At 40.7% G+C, this 24,001-nt stretch overlaps 1 protein-coding gene across 8 annotated transcripts in view; it reads right to left on the bottom strand.

Moving 5' to 3' along the window:
* CGNL1 (cingulin like 1) overlaps positions 1 to 24,001 on the bottom strand; it is a 134,895-nt gene that overhangs the window by 69,160 nt on the left and 41,734 nt on the right. For 6 of the 8 annotated variants that reach the window (XM_025190061.2, XM_075897317.1, XM_075897322.1 and 3 more), the window contains exons 2-8: positions 10,879 to 12,466; positions 9,668 to 9,762; positions 9,084 to 9,177; positions 8,022 to 8,123; positions 6,540 to 6,688; positions 5,861 to 5,996; positions 4,452 to 4,664 (exon numbers count right to left, since the gene is read on the bottom strand). In XM_025190061.2, the coding sequence (XP_025045846.2) occupies positions 4,452 to 4,664; positions 5,861 to 5,996; positions 6,540 to 6,688; positions 8,022 to 8,123; positions 9,084 to 9,177; positions 9,668 to 9,762; positions 10,879 to 12,447 (2,358 nt within the window). In that variant the 5' untranslated portion in view covers positions 12,448 to 12,466. Of the gene's footprint in view, positions 1 to 4,451; positions 4,665 to 5,860; positions 5,997 to 6,539; positions 6,689 to 8,021; positions 8,124 to 9,083; positions 9,178 to 9,667; positions 9,763 to 10,878; positions 12,467 to 14,921; positions 15,003 to 24,001 lie in introns of all 8 variants that reach the window. The other 2 variants (XM_075897318.1, XM_075897323.1) reach the window with 2 other exon arrangements.

Raw genomic sequence — 24,001 nt, 5'->3', positions numbered from 1 at the left:
AGCTCAATAGCATTTACAGTGTTTTAAACTAAGTTTAGTTAAGCTCTCTTATAAAACATATGGCTGCTGATCTACATGGAAAACGTTACTCATTATCTTTGATGAGAGAGCCTCCTACCATCAGGTCACGTCAGCTATGACCCTCGCTTTCATTTTAAAGGTTCTCTATGGCAGCAGCTCTTAACATTTCCAGATTACTGTACCTCTTTCAAGAGTCTGATTCGTCTTACATACCCCAAATTTCACCTCACTTAAGCTATTTCCTTACTAAATTAGAACGTGTCACAGCCTACTATTACTGAAAAATTGCTTACTTTGTCATATTTACCATAGAATTATAAAATAAATCAATTGGAATGTAAATATCGTACTTCCATTTCAGTGTATTGTACATGGAGCAGTATAAACAAGTCATTGTATGAAATTTTAGTTTGCACTGACTTTGCTAGAGCTTTTTATGTACTCTGTTTACGTACATCTAGGCAACTGTCTAGATGAGTTGATGTACCCCCTTTGCATACACTGGTTGAGAACCACTGCTCCATATCTCTGGAACTGTTGTGCTTCAGTTTCACAACTAGAGGTTGGATCTCCCTGGTCCAGCACCCTTGGGACCTGACCAGTCCCAGATGAGGGATTTTGCCAAACCAAGGCTCCCCCAGCCATGGACCAGCTGCTGGACTCCTGGCCAACTCCCGCTTGCCACCAGCTTCACAGCCCTGCCAGTCTCCCCAACTCCTTCCCTGCTATGCCAGGAATCCCATTTGTAGTCCAGCTCCCTGCGCGCCAAGCTCCTGGCTCCACCACGCAGCCCCACTATGATCCTGGTTCTGCTGGGCAGCCCTGCTGTGGCATGCTGGGTTCCTGGTCCCATTATGTTGTGCCTGGCTGCCCAGATGCAGAGCGCCAGCCAGCCCAGCTACAGGGAGTCCAGCCACCAGCCATCCACCGGATAAGTGCCCCATCCCCAACCCCCTCATGACCTCCCTGACCTGGCAAAATCTTTAATCCAGAAAACCTTGTTTCCCTGAGTTGCTGGATTAAAAAGGGTCAAGTGTATCTATAAAAATGGAAGACAAAGTAGGGGTACAGATTAAGATTGGTGAGCTAGGAATAGGTTGAATTTTTAAACACATACAGTACGTGAAAGAGCCTCAAAAAAAGATTACACTGTCTGTACTTTTACAGGGTGTTTATAGAAAGACTGATCCTATAAGCTGTACTGAGTAGACTTTGTCTAATGGCTTGCCAAGTTCATTAAGTAGTTTGCTACATGTGCAAAAACTTTGTTTCATAGTGATGTACTTTAGAAATTATAAAATTCAATAACAGTCATAGGTTTTTCACTTTAAAGACTCAAAATGGTGCAGAATTTTTAGAAAAACATTTTGCACAGAGTCTTCAAAGGCAAAGTTAATATGGGTGTATCAATTACAACAGATATTGATTTTAAAAGCTGTTTGTTTTCAGGGGTATTTAAATTTCATACAAAACAAGTAAGACCCCCAAAGGTGCAAAACCATTACTTTTGTCTTAGTTCAACAAATGTTACCTGGAGATATGTAGCATTTCTTTTCCATTATTTGGAAACAATGTAATTCCAGCCTGAATCAAATGTTATTTGGTACTTTGTAAAATGTGACTTGCATTGTTAAGCAGGGCTTGAAGACTACACCTCTGCAGTTGTTTTTTAAAATCAAGCATTGTGTTGTTCAACTTTCTTAGAAACAGTGATCTCACAAAGTAGGCAGGAACATGCCTGCTTATTTCTTATTTAGACTAGAGACGCTTCTAAGGGACAGCAAGTTTTCAAGAAAGTGAAAATTGTGGCATTACAGCTTGTCAATCCACATGCAACTGATTTCTCAACCCAATTCTCAGCATCACATTCCCCCCCTCCAGAAGTGTAAAATTTTGATACCATAATTTCACAAATTACACATCCAGTATCAAAAATTCACACTATAAAGAATATTTCGTTAGAGGAGACCCAAAAAAGGACTCTTTTTTATCTTTTCTGTGGAAGATTGTAAACTCTTTGGGACGGGGGTTCTCGTCTTCTGCCATGCCTCCAATGGAACGGAGCACACTGGTGGGACTTACTAGTTAAAAACAACAGAAAGGGAACCCACTGGAGGTTTTTTCTTTGAAAAAGTAAAACATACTTGACCTGCCAGCTTGTGACCATTACAGATTCCATGGGACTTTTTAATAGAGTAGCAACATTGTCGTATCTGAGATGGAACTTGGCCAGCACAATTACATGCTTCTTCTTTCAACTCCAAAAATTCTCTACCTTCTTCACTAAGCTACTATAGTAAAATAAGCCTATAAACTTCATCTCCAATAGTGGAGACATTTCTATTGATAAAGGATTGTTTTCCCTGCAAACAGTTCCTTTTATGACCAGGACAAATTGGTACAGTGAATGCAAGGCCACAAGTGCAACATAGAAACAAATTATCTTGTGTACACACTGAAGCCTATATAGCTCCATTTACAGGATACCAGTATTCATTCCACCTGTGTGTAAAATATTCCTACAGTATTTACACATCTGCTTGATTCATTACATACAGTAGAATGACTCTTTTCAGCAGCTTTTAATATAAACTTCCTGTGTCCTGTCATACAATGTAAATCTTTCCATGCTCAAATAATGCAAACAACTCTTAAAAAGGTCAATACAACTTCTTTTATACAAACTATGCTTTTCATATTAGATGGTTGTGTATCCACCACAGAGTTGAGAGACTAATAAACTATACCATATATAATATAATAGTAGTCAAGATGGAAACAACCCATTACAACAGTCTACTCTGCCTTGAAAGACGAGTTTAAAAAAAAAAAAAAGATGATCTGTCAAATGTAATTGATCTTAGTCAAAAGGTCTTTGCAGTGTCTGGTTTTTGATTGAGAGTCATTTGAGGAATAAAAATGCATTATGACAAACTTTTATTTAAACAGAAAATCACTGGAAGTAAAAAGAACAGGAGATGCCTTTAGAGCAATGAAAATGAATTAAGTTTCACTTTTACATATCAGATTAAACTCATCAGAGTCTTTGCCATGCAATTAAAGAATGGCTATTTATAACTACCACTTAGCCACAGCAACCCAGTCACAGAAATGTTTCCCAGACTGCTTTATTGTTGTACCAAACAGACTATTCATTCATTTCCTGTCATTTGCAATTACAGCTCTGTAACTGAAATACAGTAAATTACTATGGAATACCTTTGTAAGATGGTTCATTGGGGTTCAGCTGTCACAACAATTACTGTATAATAAAAAAAATGATTTTAAAGTGTTCCAGTTCTCTCCCTCTCAAAAAAAAAAGAAGGAGTAATGTACTTGAAGTAGCTCACTGTGAAGCATATCACAATATAAACATGCAAATGCAGATAAAGGAAAATGACAAAATTGGTCTTTCAGACAAACTCAGCTAAAGGTACTGCCCTCTACTAATAAACTGATATGTATAAACATCTAAATTATTCAAATAAATTGTATTTGTATCAGAAATAATATACAGTGTCTTTCACATCATTTTCTATAAAAGTTCTTTCCCTCACACTAGACAAAGTGGCAGAGCCTTCTGCCTAACCCCTAATTTTAACTTTCATTTTTCAGTATTTTTTGGGCTATTAATATCAAGATACCCACAAGTCACCTAGTGCCAACAGGTATGCAGATCAAGTGTGTCATTCAGCGTTAACCTGAGCATTTTTGGTTGGACCTGTAAAACTATTTTGCAATCCCTCAACTCTCCCAAACAACTGATTCCTGTCTACTACGATCACAACACTATGCGCATGGTTGGGTGTACCATTTTGGGAAAGGTCAATGATGTTTCATTTCAGAACTCCCAAACTTAATTGACACAATTGACATAAAATGAAAGGAGCTATCTGAGCCTGCCAGCCTCCTGCCATAAGAACAAAATTCAGATGTTGTGAAAACACTTAGAAAAAATGTACAAAGAATTCCCAGTTGCTTTCTCTTGAGAAGTTTCTGGAAGGATCACGATGGAGAACAGCCCCACATTCACACTTCTTAAAAAGGCTTCAGGTCCAACCCAGAAAGACCACCTTATTATCATCATTGGTGAGTAAGAAACCCTTGACAATCTAAAGGCAACCTCCAATATTTCAGTCATGCTCTTGGGTCGATAACACCATTCTGTCATACACTCTCTTTCACAGTCTACAGAAAAGCAAAATGAATCAAGAGGTAAATAATTATTTGACTCTTGGGTCACCATTTCATCTATTGTAAATCAGCATAGCTCTACTGAAATTAGTGAAGTTACACTGATATACACCAACTCAAAACTTTGGGTACTGATTGTGCTGAGATCACAGCAGGATTGGAAAGCATATTATCAAAAAAGCATGGCACAGTTTCACTTTTTCTCACACAGCTGCATTTTTCACCATTAAGCTCACCTTCGTTGCTTCCTCTAGAGCCTCTCTTACATTGGAAAGTTCTTTGTCATATTGTTCTTTAAGTTTATCTATCTCCAGGTCATGGTTAGATACTTCCTCTTTCAGTGCTCCTTTTAAAGCAGTAAGTTCCCTTTCTCTTTTTCTCAGTATTTCTTCTTGCTGTTCTTTTGCCATGAATATTTCTTGCAGATCCTGCTTCATTTGCATCAGTTCCTAAAAGATATTTAGAAACCCCCAAATTAACTCATCTCTTCTGTAGCTGGTATTAGTAACTAGAAATTGGGAAGCACCTAATCAGTTTCTATATAATTATAGTATCTTTGGTTATAGTACAAGATATTTTATAACTTTTCTGTCATCTCAACTGGCTCTCCTCCTTCTCTCACAGGCCTTGCTATTGCTCACCTAGAGCAGAGTAAATCTAGATTTTTGTTGATGGATGGGTACTGCTCTCCTGATCTTTTTTTCTACTCGTGCTGCATGATTCTGTTCTTAAATATTTTTGTTATTGCCGCCTCTGTAGTAACATTTTCATGTATTGCTCTACATGGACAGTTAAGCAATGGTGTACATATGTGCTTCATACTTGCTCTTGCTGTGGTCAGCTTTTCTTCAGAGTCTTGAATGAGAAGAAATAAGCTCTAATTGACAGAACTTTATCCCTGGATCAGCTCCAGACTCACTGTCACTTTGGAGGAGTCGAACACTCAGCACATTTTTATTCCATTCTGTGGCCCTCGTTGTTCTACTCTGTAAAACTGGGATAAGGCTTACCTGCATTGCAGGTGTGATAGGAGGCTTCATTCATATTTGTAAAATGTTCATTCCCTACAGGGCTGGGGTAGGATAGCCCAGATTATACATTTCTTTGTTTTCTTTTCTATCGGAGTAAAACTAAATGCTAAAATCTGCAGAAAATATAAGCCATGATGAAGGACACAATTGGCCTGAAGGACGGCTCTTGTGTATGCGTTATACCACATACTGCATGTGTGTTTTTCAAATTGGTCAAACCAAGATATCTTTGGCTCCCAGGAGTTTTACTCAAGCCATTCTCTGCTCATTGGAGTCTTTTCCATTGAGAACTCTGGCAGATTTGTTGGGAGGATTTTTAAAATTGCAACAAAATACTTTACATGAAAGTCACTATGTTTTCTTAGTGTGCCCTGTCTCAATAGTGTACTTTCATGTCCAACAAAGAGAGCACTGACCACAAGTTGAAAGATAAACACCAAAACCGTTCATATCTCATCCCAGGGATCTCTACATAAAAAGGAAGCCAGTATCTACTAGCTGGCAATCTTTAACATTAGACGCGGTCTTGTCTCCACAACTCCAATTCAATGGGACACAGATACAGCTGTTCAGGATATTCTCATGCACACTATTCTTGAGCTTTTCTTACTAACCTCAATCAGGACCTCTTTCTCCCCATCCACAGCATGCTTTGCATTATCCAGTTCATCGTGCATTTCAGATAGCTGGTCTTGCAGGTCCCTGATTTCAGTCTGGTGTTGTTCCCGCTCCATCTTCACTTGAAAAAGTCTCATCAAGGGGGAAAAAGAAATGTTTAGGATTATAGCAGTGTTAAATTGTTTTCCAAGTACAATAAGCCTCTGAGGAATTGTTCCTGCTCTCCCACCATGGGATAGGATCAAATGAGGCAGTAACAGTGGAAGCTGGGGAGGGGATATTGGGCATCAACACCCTCACAGAGGAGACTATCTTCATTCAAATGGTAAAAATGGATATTCTCTTATGCAGCAAATATGCTCATATTTATTTACACAATGGTCTAAAAGTACCCGCCTGTACTGGATGACAATGCACTATAAAAATCTACCCACATTAGGACAAAAACATTCAAATTACAAAATTTTAGTTTTACCTCAAATACTCCTAGCTGGCCAGTTTTAAAGTAGAGGTTTTAACACTTCAGGTGATATTAAAAGTAGCACTACTTACTATTGTAGTAGATTAGTGTCTTTTAAGAATCAACTTAGTGGGGAAAGGGAGTGACAGATACATTTAATCTGTAGTATTTAATAGGAATAAACTCCACAAATAGATTTTGTACAAGAAACTCACTCCTCTAAGTTTTCCCTGAGTTCCTTCTCACTTTCTCCTAGACGCTTTTTTAAGGCATCTTTTTCTTTCACACTTTTGTCAAGTTGCTGTTGTAGATCTTTCAGAGTTGCTCTTGTAGTGTCTCTCTCTTCTTTGGCATTTTGCTGATTCTAAATTGTACACATTGAAAGTATAAAAAAGCTGAGGTACCATGCTAACAACAAAAACCAAAGGCCTTGTTTTTAAAAAGGTAGGAAAAGATTTACTCAATATTTAATTCTCTCTCAATTACAGTATTATATTTCTTAGACTATGAACGCTCATAACAGGACCTGTACTGGAGAAAATAAGCTTGGTTTATGGACTTGTATTAGAAATATGAAAAGGAAACGTTCTCAGTATTAGCCAGTCTTTACTACACTGATCGCTATCACAGTTTTCAAACACACTACACGGTCTAATACAACTAGATTGCCTCCAGAGCCTCTTCAAGTGCTTTTTAGCACGCAATCATTTTGAGTTCCAGATTGAAAATGAATGCTATACCTGTTTTATCAGCAACTACATGAACTGTAACAATATTTCTCCTACTCAAAATATGTCTCACCATAATTAAAGATTTTTAAGCTCTACTTTTGCAGCTATTTAACAAAGTTTCACCTATGTAATTCTCTATCATGGCATCCCAAAGGGCTATGTGAAGCAAACAATGGGGTGAGATTATTTTTAGAAAAGCACATGCTTAAAAAAGAAGAATCTCCCATAAATGCAAAAGTGTAACCATATGATGCAAAATGATCTCACTTGTTATATATATATATATATATATTAAGGATGTACGCAAATTCCACCCACTAGTATGAGAACATTAGTATGATTTAACATATATTTATGGATACATAAACAATTATTTCTTTTTGAATGTAGGAAATATGAGAAACCCACAGAATCTTCTACGTTTTCCACTCAGAACCCCATCAAATAATCTCTTCACATAAAAGGTCCAAAAATCAGAGCCCTGAATTATATATTTACAATCATTATTTAGAGACAGAATGTTTACTGAGATGTTTAGCATAAAGTATACAGTACATAGGAGAAAATGTTGGCTTTATCAAGACGATTATCACTTATTTAGAACATCACATTTGTAATACTACAGGTTGAACCTCTCTACAACGGCACCCTCATGAGCAGGTGGGTCCAGAAAATAACTAGATTATGCTAGAAAAAAATAGAGAATTTGCCAAATCACAGGAAGTCAATATTGTAATGAGTGGGTTTCTTTATTTTGCCAAGGTGAATAAACAGAACAATGCTTGCAATACTGCTTAATAATGTATGACTGGACAATGGGAAACGTGACCACACTCACAATTAGCAAACATTCTGGTAACTAAAATCATGTCGGACTACGGATGTTGCCGGACCAGAGAGTGGCAGATTAGGGGGATTCAACCCGCACGTCTCTTCTTTATAATGCAAACAACAAAATATAAATACCCTAATTTCTAGATCCAGCTCCTTCTGTAGCTCTGCAACCTTGCTCTCTAGTTCTTTTTTTTGTTCCAGCAATGCTTTGACTTCGGATGAAGAATCAGAAACCTACAATTAAACAGAGAGGTTTAATCCTAAACATCCAAGATATTATTTTCTGATTTCCTTTTTAAAAATTCAATTAAACCACAGACAGAACTAATAAAAAGCAGAGTGACAATCTGTTGTGTATATTTAGTCAGAATTACAAAAGTCACCATGGGATGGTTTTAATATGGCTTGAGAAAACCTAGTATTTTCAAAAACACTAGGATGTAATTCTTATTCAACTTCTTGCTGCTTGCTCAAGGCATATTGCCAGTAGCATAGAAAACATCTCAAAAGAACCATGTGTTGTGTAGCTCTGAAAAAATAAAACCCAATAAACAGAAATGGAATAAACCACTACTACTTCAGGCCAAATTCCACTCCGATTACTTTGTGCACCTTTGACAGACCTCAATGGGAGCTGAGTATGTAGTTCTGAGGGCAGAATTTGGACAGATACTTTTAATAAGTATTTGTCTTTTATATTTTCAGACTGATTCCCTATAATCAGAAATAAAATAAATTGATAAGGTACTTCACCTTCAGTCCTCTGATCGATTACATGGTAGCATAAAAGCTTTTTTCAAATTTCTTTAAGAATTTAAAAAACACAACTGATAACTTAGCAACATTTATTTTTTTGAATATGCAGACTGTCAAATTATGTTACTGTACTCCTCATCTCTGTAACCCTTCCTTTTCTGTTTTCTTTTCCCTTCAGCATCTGAGGAAGTGAGCTATAGCTCACGAAGGGCTATGCCCTAATACGCTAATAAATGTGTTAGTCTTTAAAGTGCCACCGGATTCCTTGTTGTTTTTGCTGAAACAAACACGGTTATCCCTCTGAAACCTATGTGTATTAGGCACACCCTTGTCTTCTTTTATACAACATGCAAACAGATTTAGACTATGATCCACAGTTCTGTACTCCAGTATTTTATAGTTATGAAACACACAAACAAAAGTGATTTGATTATTTACTTGTGCACTTCCAGCAGCTCTTGACTTTAACGTCTGGATCTTCTCAAAAACCAAGTTGACCTTCCTCTTTGTAGCATCATCATTATCAGTGCTTCTGAAACATGGACACAACGTATGTAAACCACGCAGTGATTTAGGATACCAATTGTTTTGCTCCTGCTGAAATATACCTCAAGCATCCAAATTACATAAACAGTATGAAAAAATCAATTTGGAGGAATTACAAATAGATTTTCTACTACTATTCCATGAAGACTTTGAATAAATCATTAAAAAAACAAATTGCAAATATTTTCTGGGAAATTACTTGGCTCTGACTACAGTTCTGAGCTGAAGGGGTATAGTAATGATGGGGGTTCTGCACATATTGAACAAGCTGCCTGAACTTTAACACAATTCAGCTTAGGTCCTGCCTGCTATGTTCCAATTTTTGTAACATGCACATTCTGGGATATCACATCTACCAAAAACTCTGCTAAATACTTCAAATGACCACATAATATTTCCCCAAAAAATTAAATAAAAATCCTCAAGCTTATTCAATCTCCAAACTTCTGCTATACAAGTTAATGATGTTTACTAACCCTTCCTTTAGGTAATTGTAAAGGATCTGCTTAGCTGTCTCCTCATTTGTCTGTTGTGCAATGTCTTGCTGGCCCTTTAACAGATCAGGAGTTGCCTAAAACACAAGACTGGATATCAAAATACAGACTCTTTCAAGAATTTGCTTCCTGCTTTTGCTTCTGCTTTGAAATTCTCCATTATCTATAGAGTAGAACCTCAGAGTTATGAGCACCCCAGGAATAGAGGTTCATAACTCTGAACAAAATGTTACTGTTCTTCCAAAAGTTGACAACTGAACAATGGATTTAATACAGCTTTGAAACTTTACTAATCAGAATAAAAATGCTTCTTTTAATCATCTTCATTTAAATGAACAAGCAGAGAAATAGCTTACATGCCTTATCAAAACTTTAAAAAACAAACAAACAAGAAACCTTTTCCTTCATATTTTAGTAGTTTACATCTAACATACTATACAATATTTGGGGGAAGGAGAGTTGCTTGTTTTGGGGCACTGGTGCTGATTACATACTTCTGGTTCCAAATGATGTATGTAGCTGACTTCTCAGTTTGTAACTATGAGGTTCTACTGTTGCAATTTTATTACCAGAGAAGAAGTTCATTGAGGAGATGGGTCAATGCTCACTGAAGTCAATGGGAGTTTCCCCATCAACTTCAGCAGGTTTCAGATCAATCTCTATAGGTGAAAGATAACATTGCACATGTTCTTATTCTAAATAAATAATGTCACTAATCTTACTATAATCCTAAAATTACCAAGTGTATAGCTGGGGCCATTGAAAGAAACAAGCGTACTACCATTCAGCAGACAGGAGATATACCCTGTTTAAAAATATGCACATTGAGACCTTTTTTTATGTTATTTGCTGCAGTGAGTATGTTTTAGGCATTAATAATACATTATTTTACAATAACACTCCTAATCCCCACCCTTCTCCCACATCCCAAGCAGGAATGTGACTCTATCCTTAACCTTGGCTTTCTACTGCCTCACCCAGAGAATAACTGTTTACATTTACTGTTACTGAAACACATCCTGCAGTCCTTCCTGAGATCAAACTTCCACTATACACCATGGGAGTTTGGTCTAATGTTAAACTGCAGGATTTGACCCATAAGAAATGTGCATCTTACACACTATAAATCAGACAGCTTTAACTTACACAGTGCAGGGAACTTAAAAGACAATATGTTTCAGATTGAAAGTTACCTGTGTATTTGGGGAAGAAGAAAATGTTTTTACTAAAATTTTCTTTGTTCCTGGGTCAGGTGGAATTGTAATTCGGTTTGGCAACAAGAGAGTAGAAGTTACTATCTTAAGGTCTTCTTTTTTATTCTGTACTGGAAGCGTGGATGATCTACACATCAAACTCTCTCCATTAACTTTATTTTCTTTATGATGTTGCAATGATTTGTAATGGCTGTTTTGAACAACTGGAGCCGTTGATAGCAATTTACCAATAGTTCGAGCAGTAACTTGTGTATCTGTGGAAGGTAACTTTTGTTCAAGAGATAATTGTTTCTGAAAGCAAATTTTTGAGGGCCTTAGCAAGTACTCTGATGATTTACCCAAATTGTTGCTCAACTCCTCTAAGTAATCTGAATTCTCCTCTAGGCCAAAAGATAGTACACTGTCAACACTTCTTGATCTTTTACGATCATCCGGGTGAATTCTATTCCTTTTTCCTGATCTACCTCTTCTCTGTCGCCCAATTTTCCTATCAAACTTTTCAATTAGTTGATCAACTGCAGGAATAGACCCAGTGTCAATATCACGGCCTGTTCCAGGCAAAAATGGGATATACCTTCTGTTTTCATGTCGATTAACATTGTCAGCATAAATAGCATACTCTTGGTCATCCAGTAAAAACTTATACAAGGAATTTGCAGAAGTTGGAGTGGTTGATGAAGATGATGATCTTCGTGACCCATCAAATACTGGTCCAGCTGAATCTTGTCTGCCAAAAGGAAGAACATCTGGTCTAGTTTTCCTTATTTCTGGATGGCCTGTTGGGCTAACATATGGGGATTCATCACTACATGAAAGTGACTCCAATACATGCCCTTCATTTGGGCTGCTAGTAACACTGTGGCACTCGGACACATGCTTATTTTGGTCTTCCATTGCTATGGACCTGTTCAAATGAATTGTTTTCACATTTGATTTAGCTGACTCCAGAAGCTGTGGCTTTTTCTGTAGGGTCACTACTTTAGATGAAGAAGTCCAAGCCTTTGTTTCAATCTTGCCTTCATCTGTAAGAGATTTAGGCTTATTGCACACAGAAGATTGGTAGCTATCCAACTTCAAGTTATTTTTTTCAGGATCATAAGGCTGTAAAAGCTCAGGATGCCTTTGAAAGTTCAACAGATTAGATGGTTTTAATGGTCCAACTTTAGAATCTGAGACTCTAGTCTCTCCTTCATTCATATTGGTTTGCTTTAGGTTTTTATACATAGAGGGCTCTGTGGACTGTGTTCCAGGAAACTTTATTTCTTCACTACTTTTCTCCCCCAATTTAGGAGCTGATTTGTTAATTGTCTGAGATGTCAATTGTGGCCCATTTTCAGATAACAATGGATTTTCTGACAAACAGCCCTCTGTATTGTTTAGTACTATGTAGGGATGCCCATCAATTCCCTGGACCCTAATACTGACACCATAAGATCCAGGCTTGGAGTTTTGTGTATTTCTAGCTGTGTGTCTCTCATCATTTGCAATCTTGAGATGAACTCCATAGTCCCGTTGCACATGCTTGAAACCAGCAAAATATGGCTCCATGATTAACACAGGTTTTCAGCTATGAAAAAAGGACACAAAGAATATTTAATTTTGATTATGTTTGGTTATTTGATTAGAGAAAATGTACGTGCTGACCAAAAAAATTAACAACATGTATTTTTACTAATAAAAAATAAGGACACTGATTTACAGAATGCTTCCCTCTGTAGAGAGCTGAAATATTTAAACAGCTGGTGAGAGAAACTACTTAAATATAGAGAAAATGATATGGTTTACACAAGGTCTCAAATGGCAGATAAGGGCTAGAACTCACGTCCTTTTACTCTTAGTCCATTACTTCATACCATGAACCAATCCGCTTCCAAAGTAAAATGCCATTAACTTTCAATGAGACACTTATAAGTTTATTTCACAAACAAAAGTAACTTATGGTGATAGACCCACAGGCCAGACCTCATGGAAAATTCTGAAAAAATAAATTCAATGTATTTATTTTCTGCGTATTTCCCTCCCCCCACTTTTTTTAAAATCAGTCACACATTTCATGGCAATGTCTCACCAGAGATTTCTAGATTTCCAAATCACAACATAAAAGTATTGAGAACACCCTGATGTGCAAGGAGGAAAATATAATTTCATATTTCTTACACTAGAGTCTAATAGGCTTGATGAAGCTTACATATTTTTAGCAAAATATTGCCATTTGCCAACTGTAAGTGTATTGATTCAGGGGATGTGATTGTATTGGAAATGGCGTTAATGCTATAAATATCACAATTGATTTAGTTGACACTGGCAAGACTGCTAGTACATTTAACCAAACATCAAAAATTATTAACTTATTCTAGACCTTTCTTCTACAAGATGGCCCAAGAGTGCCAGCGACTAAGAACAAAGTAGAAGAGAGTGTGATAGGTAACACTGCATTTTTACTGGTTACTTAAAAGTGAATATGCTACTTTCATAAAAATGTGGGCAAGCAGAATGTATAAGGGGGGTTCATTATATCATCTCACCTATATACAAATGAGATGTTAGTGATTGAAGTTACTTTTGGATCTTACAATATTTACATCTGTTTTCCTGACAGTTCCATTCACCATTTCTGGTATCTCTGCTTTTGGCTTGCTCCAGGAAATGCATCATCATGACGTAGCCAGGCCCACCAATGGGGGGGGGGAGGGGGCGAGGGCAAAGGATGGGACAAAGAAGGCAATTTCACTGGGGCCCAGCGATTCAAAGGGGCTCGGGGCTCCCAGAAACCAGAGCCCCAGGCTCTTTAAATCACCACCAGAGCGCTGCACGTCATGCTCTAGGAGACACTGAAGGGCTGGCCGGGGGGTAGAGTAAGGAACACAGCGTGCTCCAGGCGGCACTGAGGGCTGGCGCTGCCCTGCCCTGTTCTTTCCACTCAAGACACCGCCCCCACAGATGTTTCGCTCACCCTGGGGACTGGGAATTCTGTCGGCCCCCTGGACCTGGCATTTCAAACAGATTCTCTGCTGAGCAGTAGAAATGAAAATAGTGTGACTATTCCCAAATCTGATGTTTCAATTATACCAGCAGGAGCACCAATACTACCAACTCCAGGTTACATGCACTAAAGCTCTTTTATTTCAAGGAAACATCAAACTAGAACAAATCTGATTCTTCACAATTAAAATGTGTTTTTTTTCAGAGCGATTTCTTCTTTTTTTGCTTGCATTGTCTCTTTAAATAGAAGATGTCCATAAGGTCGTCTGCTAGAGGAATGGGGACAATAATTACACACTAGAGACAGAGAGCCAAATGCTAAAGTCTACCAAAGAAAGATGAATGGTGGTGGAAGGATTGTGGGTAGGTCAGCACTATGGAAGCAGTAAAACTGTGTCAGTTACCAGGCCTTTTAAGGGGGATAAGGCTCAGCTGCACTTGCACCAGAGTTTACCTCCCAAGGTGAAGGGAATTAAGGGTAGCTCTGTGACAAGTGCAACCCAAAGAAATCCTCAGTGCCAACTAGCATAGAGCTCGCTGCTCTGTAACCATAATGCTGCACACACTCAATGCACCCACACGTTGCTTTTGATAATGTTTATCCAGGCACGATCAAGTGAGAGCTCTTATAATAGTTTAGCCCATACTGAGCCTCATAATCCCTGAGAGATGTGCGTACGGATATTTAAGGAGTTATATCTATATACTGGAAAATCTGGTTTTCAAGTCTTGAATCAAAGCCGGGGTGGCAAGCAGGTTTTTACCAGACAAAGGATGTCTGCCTTAGTTTATATGTAAAACAGGCACTGCACAGGAAGGCAACATGGAGCTAGTACACCAGGGAATTACACAAGGAAGGTCATCCTGATTCTGGGGACAAAAAAAAAAAAAACTTTGGGGATAAAAGGAGGAGGCAAAAGGACACCTCTTTGTCCTTCACAGAGGAAAGCAAACAGGACTGTGTTTTTTGCATTTGTGAAAGAGCCCAGCCAATATAATTGGTTAGAGACACTGAGAGATTCTTAACTAAAGCGAATTACCTTAGACAAGAGTTTAGCCTGTTAATGTTAAGTATAGTAGGGCAGGGGTGGGAACCCTTTTTTGGATCTGGGGCCACTGACCTACAAAAAAAAAAAAAAAAATCAGTCAGGGCTGCACAGAAGTGAGAAGCAAAACAAAAACAAACCCTCACTAATGTGCAGGGCTTGACGAATAATGAAATCTACTTGCCCGTGGCGAGTAGATTACAACCCGGCAGAGCCGGAGCAGAGTGATCTGCGCATGCGAAGAACGCAGAACCGCACAAAAGGCGAGTGGGGCTTGCCGCCGCTTGGCGAGCCCTGCTAATGTGGCCCTCGACTGAGAAAGACACTCCCCACACTCCCCTCATAGACCAGAGCCTAGGGAGTCCAAGCTAGTAGATTTTGTGTGCTCCAGCCCCATGGGAAGACAGTGGGGGGGGGGGGGGGGAAGAGGAATGGAGGGCCAGCACAGGCTCTCCAATGGTGGGAGGAGTCCCAAACCTTACGGGCCAGATGCAGGCAAGCAGGAGCAGGTCCAGCCCCTGGGCCTGAGGTTCCCCACCCCTGCTCTAGAGCCTTGTCTACACTGGCATGACAAGAAAACAATGAGAGCATTTACACTACAATGCAACTTTAACAAAACACACACACACACACACACACACACACACACACTGTTTTGGGGACAAAAAACTTCCATCACACACACACACACACACACACACACACACACACACTGTTTTGGGGACAAAAAACTTCCATCCCTGGAGAGACTTTTGACTTCTCCCCTCCCTAATTAGGATTGCCAGATGGTTTCACAAAAAAATACCACACCCAAAAAAAACCCACCGGGGGGGGGGGGGGGGGAGAGTTCAGCTGAGGAAAAAAACCCACCCTGCAGGAAAAGTTGTTGGGGGAGGGGGAGAAACAAGGGCCCCAGCATGTCCCAAGTGGCCTTCTGTTGATTTTCTCAGGAAAAACAGAAAATACTAGACATTTTAGATGTCTGGTATTTTCTGAATTTTTTTTTTTACCAGACGGAAGGTGCAAGTACCAGGCTGTCTGGTTCAATACCAGACACCTGGCAACCCTAATTGTCAATGAAGAACCATGTGGCTTCTGCTGTTTGTTTTGCCAAGAGAACTCATCCTACAATGCTGGTCCTGGTAGCTCTGCTCAGTGATTGTGATCTCTGCTGCCCTGAAGGCTCTCCCCTTCCAAAGCTCTGGAAAGTGCGTGACAGCGGAGTGAGCTGCTCCATTTGGGGAACAGAGAGCAAATCACAGGAATACTCATTTCTGTTCTGCCCTGCTAGAAACACAGCAGCAGGCAGATCGCTGCTGCTGCTGAGGGAAGGCTGAAGAGACAACTGTGTTGCTTTGACATTCCTCAGCAGGAAGCGCTCGCAGAGCAGCTCTGCCTTCCCACAACACTGCACTGTGGGATGCTTACCCACATTGCTTTGCTCTTATCTGTGGACAGAGGAGCTAGCAACAAGGCCACAAAATGTCAACAAGGGGAGAGAAAAACTGGTTTTACCAGTTTTCACTTCTGACAACTTTTGTATGTTGACAGCACTTTTGTCACCAAACCTTCTTAGTGTAGACATTGCCCAGGAAGCACATTATACTACTTGTTTTATGTGAAATCATTTCTGTTTCCATTGCCGCCCACAGAGCTCCTCTTGCCTCCCCGTCCCTAACTGTGACAGCTCCCTGGATTAAGAAAGGAGCTTTAGGGACTGCAGCCCAAGGACCCAGGTTGAGGGGAGCCCAGACTGCAGCCTACAAAGCCTATGTTCTAGGCCAGCCCTTTCTGGTGGGGTGAATGGTGAAGGGTAGGCAGCGCTGCACACTACCGTTCATTCCCGCCCCGGCTGGAGTGCAGCAGTGTCACTGAGAGTGCCAAGAAGCACAGCCGTCACCTGCAAGCTCTGCCTCCCCCCCTCCCCACCTGCTGATGCTCCCATTGGCCAGAAATCGCAGCCCATGGGAGCTGTGTGGGGGTGGTGATGATGCCTGCAGGAGAGCATCAGGCAGTATGGGTTACACAGAACTGTTGCCCCTCCACCACCAAATGGGAGCTGTCCCAAGTAAGCGTCCTGCACCCTGAGTCCTGCCTCATCCCCGACACTCTCTCACACCCTAACTCCCTCCAGACCAATTCATCACAAGCCAGAGCCCCACCCTGAGCATATTTTACCAGCCTAGCTCCCTCCTAGACTCCACACTTCAATGCTTAGCTCCTTCCTGCACCCTAACTCCCGACCAGACTCCGCACCCCCTCAATAACCTGTCCAGAGCCTGCTCCCATACTCCAAACCAAGAATACTCTTGCACGCCAAATACCTCATCCCAACCCCCCCCCACCAAAGCCCTTATCCCCCCCACCGGAGCCCTTATCCCCCCCCAACCTTGAATCCCCTCCCACACTCCAAACCCCTCAGCCCACCTCCATTACAGATCATCCATAGATCATGTGTCGCACTTCTCCATAGTGGTGCACATAATAAAACTCATTCTGCACATGGACATAAAAAATTGGACACAACACTCGTGAGGAGGTACTGTCATTGGTTTCTACAGTTATATTACTAGGCCTACCAACAGGGGGGCAAAGAGGCAAATTGCCCCAGGGACCCAGCCATTCAAAGGGGCCTGGGACTCCCTGCTGCCACTGCTGCGTAGCATGCTCCGGGCAGCTAGGGGAGGGGAAGGGGCACTCTGCACTCCAGACAACACTGAGGTCTGGCTGCCCCCCAGCCCCACCCTTTCCATCTTAGCCTCTTTGCCAGAAGTGCAGAGCCTCCCCTCCCACCCCCACCTCCAGCTTGCCCAGGGGCCTGCAGAGGCTGTCAGACCATAGCCAAGCTTACGTGTTGCACATTACACACTCTCTCAGTATGTCCTTCCAGCTACTTGTACCAGTGCTGTTCCACATCATACCTTGGGACAGTGGTGCTCTCTTCAAAGAATTCTTCTAAAATAGCAAACAACTGCTGTAGATGTCACATAATACAGAACACTGCACAAAGTTACCACAGCATAAAAATTAGAAGGACAAGCATTTGCTGCCTCCCTTTCCTCTCTAACCCAGCATAGACTAAAAATTTATCTGCAGTGAAAACTTCCACCATTGGTGGCAAGTCAACCATATAGCTGCACATATCTAGGGCAGAGCCATGATTTGCAGCAGTGCCGCTTAGAGCAATTTCAAGCAGACATACCTGAATCCGTGCTTGGCCACTGACCTTGGACAAATCCCGAGTGTAGAGGAGGCCTAACATACAGCCAGTGTTGATAAACTTTCATTATAGCACCAAAGAGTTTGAAATTAGTAGCACCACTGAAGGGAGACTATACCACTTGGTCTATAGCATTCCTGCAAACCACATTTCATCTAGCTCGAGACAGACTTGCCAAAAGGAACTGAACCAAAATGCCCCGGAATGGAGACGGTTACTACATACTACTCAAAACTGACAATCAATGGGAGAGTTCAAAACAACTTGCCATTCCTCAAATAGATAGAGCTCAAATCCCATCAGCTGTCCTGTCCCAAAGGCCCCAAAACTATCTGAATTTCTGTTTCAATCTTCGTGGCTCTCTGTGAACAGCATGCCAAGAAACCTTGGGTAATGAAGGGAACATCTAAACTTGCATCTGATCAACAAAACTTCTGTTCACAGATACTCAAACACACACCCCCAACGGACGTGGCACGTGCAATTGTGAATGCTGCTTTCTGGGCAGGAGCGCGCTCCTGTGAACAAAGTGAAAGCCGCTGTGGGGTCACAGGGTGACTTTCAGTGATAGAGCTGTATTGGCACTGCCTTGTCACGAAAAGCTGCACAGTGCAGATAAAGCCTAAATGCTCACCAAGCCTCACACCAACATTAAAAGAAGTATGCAGGAAATCCATGGCAATAACAGAAATCAGGGGCCAAGGTAAGAAGGATTCTTGGTTTTTTCCCCAAGGGAAGCATCATAAGATTTCGTCAAGAATTCAAATGGTCAGAAGGGACACACAATAGTCATCAAAACAGAAAACTTTAACAGTTTCACTCACCTCCTGTATCCCAGCAAGAACTGACCCCCTTAGATGTTATGACCGACAGGAGGGTTTCAGACAACATGCAGAATTTGATCCATTTTTTCAGACTAAAGGGACCTTCCAGCTCACCATTAACCAGCCAGTTCAATATCCTCCCTACAGTTCCACCTTGCTATAAAAAAACAACCAGAACTCCTACTCAGTCTCAGAATATTCTCCAAGGATACTGGAAACTTATTTTATCTAGCAAGTGTTGCTCAACACAGCCTGTCTCCGAGCTCTGATGCCAACGGGCCAATTGATGGTCCAAATGACTGAAGAAAAAGAAGTGGGTTTTGCCCATGAAAGCTCATGATACTATATATTTATTAGTCTCTAAGGGTATGCCTACACTACCCCCGTAGTTCGAACTAGGGGGGGTAATGTAGTCATACGGAATTGCAAATGAAGCCCGAGATTTGAATTTCCCGGGCTTCATTTGCATAAAGCCGGCTGGTGCCATTTTTAAATGCCGGCTAGTTCGGACTGCGTGCCGCACAGCTACACGCAGCACGAACTAGCTAGTTCGGACTAGGCTTCCTAAGCCGAACTAGCTGTACGCCTCGTGAAACGTACAAGTTAGTTTCAATACAGGGAAATAAAATATACAACATGCAATTTGAATCCCTTTAAGACTTCTGGGAATAGGAAGAGTTATTGAACAAAAGAAAGTTTGAAACGGGGGGAAATGGAAGATGAACAATGGACGGAAATGACAAATTCTCATAAGTGTCATTGTTTCAGATCTTCAAGGCCATATGTTTCCCATATTATTTGAGTTTCCTTTGTCATTGTGTATGATATCATCTCAAACAGCTACACAGCTTCCAGGTATTATGATTACGGAGATACAATGACAGATCTAATAGATATTTGCCTCATGTTGAGGCTGATCCAAAGTGCACTAAAAACGATGGAGAGATTCCCACTGTTTTCAGTGGGCTTTGGATCAGGACCTTAAAAAGCAACTTTAGCACTGAATACTTGATGGCTAACAGATCCTGGAAGAAAACTGTGAATTTACTGAGCTGGGTAATAGAATCAAACAGCAAATAAATAGAAAAGAGCCAAATGGCAATAACTATGGTCACAAATCACTGGAAGAACAGGGCAGAATCCAGATGTTCAAGCTCTCAGTCCTCTACTTTAAACTCTAATCCACGTTCCCTGGTTCTGAACTTGTTGTAGTCTTTAAACATACAAAAACTGAAGAACTGCAAGGACAGCAAAGAGTGTTTTAAATGGTTTAGTTAATGTTTTTAGAAAATGTAAACAAATCTACAAAAATCGTTTTCCCTAAAAAGACATCTAGTTTGCAGAAACCAATATGCTGAATCAACATTAATCTCATCAGAATCAAGCACGACATATTTGCATGTGACCATTTACACAGGAGAAACATGATTAATATTTAATTAGCAGGATGCACATGTGGTTCAAGGACCAAAGTGTTAGTATGCATAAAACAGGCACTTTGTTGACTTTAGCTAGACAGCAAAAAGCCACCAATGACAAAACAAAGAAATGTAAACAAAACTACTCAGTACTTGAAATCTTTCAACAGCATGCTGTGGTTTGATATTACAAAGACATGTTTACTAGTTCTGTAAAGAGAAAGAAAAGTTGTCTCTACTGACAAATTAAGATTAACAATTTATCTCCAGGAAAAAGACAACAGAATAGATACAAAACTTTTAAGGTTAAGTTTACACTGCGCCACTGTAAGGTCTCCTATGTAGCCACTCTATACCAATGGGAGTATTTAGTTCTATTGTAGGCATAATTAAACCATCCCAATGAAAGGCAGCAGCTGTGTTGGTTGGAGACACATAAAAGCTGTCCATACCAGTGTTTCTGTCAGTGCAACTTATGTAAGTCAGGATGTGTGAGGTTTTTTCATATGCAGGATGAAGAGTTTTAGTGACAAAAGTACTAATGTAGACATAGCCTAAGAAATTATTATGCAAATACAACAACAGAAACAACCAGAGCCTAGTAATCCTCAGACCATCACCTACTGGTGTGTTCTGAATATAACTTTTGAAAAAGAATGCAAACAAGAAATTCAGGGCAATTTTGCAGCTTTTATTAGACTTATCTTTGATTAAAAATGGTAATTAATAAAATACTTTGTAAATTTACAATTAAATTCCAAAGTAGATTACAAAATTTAAGAGCAGAAAGACCTATTCCCCAATATGCAAGTGTATGATCTTAAAATTGCACAGATGAAAAGAAAGTACAGTAAAACTCCATTAGTCCGGCATCCAGTTGTCCGGCACTCCTGATAGCCCAGCATCACCTGGAATTGCTCAGGTCATCCGCACTCATGACTGGGCCGCTGTGACCCATGCCATTCTGCTCACGGTCCCCAGCGCACACAGCGTCCAGCCTGCATGTGCAAGCAGCTGGCCGCTGAGCACAGGCAGCTGCTTCGGGACCCGGACATAAGGTTGGAGGAGAAGGGGGATTGGGTGACAGCAGGGAGAGGAGGTGTTTGGCTCTGGGGAAGGGGAGGGGAGGCAGATTGGCTTGCGCATGGCATCCTGGCCAGCTCATTGAAAAGCCGGACACTCAGCACATGTGCCCCAGCACCTGGAGGGAGACGTGTGGCTGTACCAGCGGCTCCAGGACCCGAGCATAAAGGGGAAGGGAGGAGTGGGATTGGTTGGGAGTATGCCCCCTTATAGTACCTCCTGGTACTCTGGCATATCCAATAATCCGACACCACCTAGGTCCCAAAGGTGCCGGATTATCGGAAGTGTACTGTATTTAGATTAAGCATTTGGAGTTCTGTAAATAAGTAGGATGCAATTTTCTGAATTTCCTACAGAAATTCTATGGAAAATGTGCATTCATATTTAATGAAATTCTGGGGAATTTATATGAGTAAAATGCTTCATTTTCTTGTCCCAAGCTTCCTTTTTCAAGAACAAAGTACAAGCATGAATCCTCATAACACCCATATAAAACAGGAAAAGTAACCAATCAGATCTGGAATAAAATGTCCTTTAGATCAGGGGTGGGGAACCTTTTTTTGGATCAGGGTCCACTTACCCACAGAAAAATCAGTCAGGGGGCTGCACAAAGTGAGAAGCAAAGAATCCCTAGAACAAAAAAAAAACCCTCACTAATGTGGCCCCGGACTGAGAAGCAGAAAAATATTCCCCACATTCCCCTTACAACAAAGCCTAGGGAGGCAAAGCCTAGTACATCTTGTGCCGCCCCCCCCCCCCATTCTCTGGGATGGGACCAAAAAGGAGGGGTTCACTGTGTGGAAGGGGGCTTCCAAGAAGTAGGCTTAGATTGTGGGAGGGTTGGTGAGTCTGGGAGGGTGGTAGAGTGCAGAAGCAGCCTGGGGCAGCAACAGGATGGGGGTGGGAAGGCTGAAGGGCTGGAGCACCAGCGCTAGCTCCCTGATGCTTTTGGGGGAGGGGGGGAGCCCCAAGCCTCAGGGGCCAGACCCAGGTAAGCCCAGGGCCAGAATTAGCCTCAGGCTGTAGGTTCCCCACCTCTGCTTTAGACTTTTATTTATTGGCACTAAGTATATAATCACCACAAAAATGGTTACATACAAGGTCCACTTAATGCAGTGAAGTCTTGTGCCACAAATAGCCTCCAGGTTCCAAGAAATCATTTAAAACAATTTTTTTAATTTTCTCACTGATGCTTCTAGTTCTTTTCCTTACAATAACCTTTGAAGTGTAAACCAAGTGTAAACCACTGCAGCCATGTCTTTGTAAATCTAACGTCAGCCTGAAATAACGGGTCAGACAAATTTTTTTTTAAAAAAAAGAGACACTCAAAGAGGGAGATTTTGCATTGCTTTTGATCTGGTCAGTGTAAAGAACTGCTCCTCTTCTAAAAGGTGTGAACTTTTAACAAAAACATCCATCTAATGTGTTTATCCCATAATCCCACACTGCCTCCTACATCTCCCTGGGTACAAAAGGCCTAACTGCCACAACCCAGCTCTTCCCCACTTACCCTCCACAATGATATGGGCATGTAGCATCAATAGGGTTGCCAGATGGTTTCAACAAAAATACCAAACACACTTGATATTATATCACAATCTTCATTACATCTTATTTAGAAAATACCGGACCTTTCTATTTTCTCATTTATATTCTCTCAATTTGTTTCCTGAACAGAAAGCTCAAATACTGGACTGTCCGGTTCAAAACCGGGCATTTGGCAACCCTAAGCATCAGTCCAAAAATCAGTAACACCCTGAAAAATGTAAATGACACCAGAATTACTTTACTGATTGTATTGGTCCTTTTCATATTTAATTCATTCAAGTCCATTGTAATTTACATGAAGTCGCCACAGTGCTAAGAGGCCTAGCTGTAAAATGAGTTTACCAAATAGTATCCAGAGCCTTGGTTACATAGTCTAAAAACAGTATTCAAACAATTAAGATACCCTTCTACTATCTCTTTTGGACTCATTGGATGCATCCCAGACTGGATTTTTTAGGGATGTTACGGACCCAAAAAAACAAGATGTTGCATGAAAGATTTCTGGGGAGAAAGTCAATAGGAGTTTTGCCATGGACCTGGGGGGGAGGGGGCGCGGACGGGGCTCAAAATGTCATCCCTGGTATCTGCAGTCCCTCAGAACTCCTGGGATTTCTCAAATGATCCCCAAAGACCAAGAAATTTCACAAACATTCTAATCAATTTTTCAAAACATTTTGTTAAACACTGGGAATGACATGCAGACTGATTACTGAAAACATCTGCATTCTTGTGAAAGGGCAGCAGCCACGCTAGTTAAACTTCCTAAGAATTTCCCTTAAATCTTCTCCTCCAGCTTTTTATAAATTAATTGGGGGGTTATATTTTAGTTTCAAATAGATCTATCGCAAGACAGGTGACATTGACTGGCACTAATGGATACAGCAGCAAAAAGACCAATAACCATGGAGGGTGGGTAACCTAAGCAAAAGAAGGTATCACCTTCCCAAATTGCCCACACTCCCGTTGTCAGGCTCTATGGTC

This window comes from Pelodiscus sinensis, chromosome 14 (genome assembly GCF_049634645.1).
Source record: "Pelodiscus sinensis isolate JC-2024 chromosome 14, ASM4963464v1, whole genome shotgun sequence".
In the NCBI taxonomy this organism is placed as follows: domain Eukaryota; kingdom Metazoa; phylum Chordata; order Testudines; family Trionychidae; genus Pelodiscus; species Pelodiscus sinensis.
This window is presented reverse-complemented; position numbering and strand designations above follow the sequence as displayed.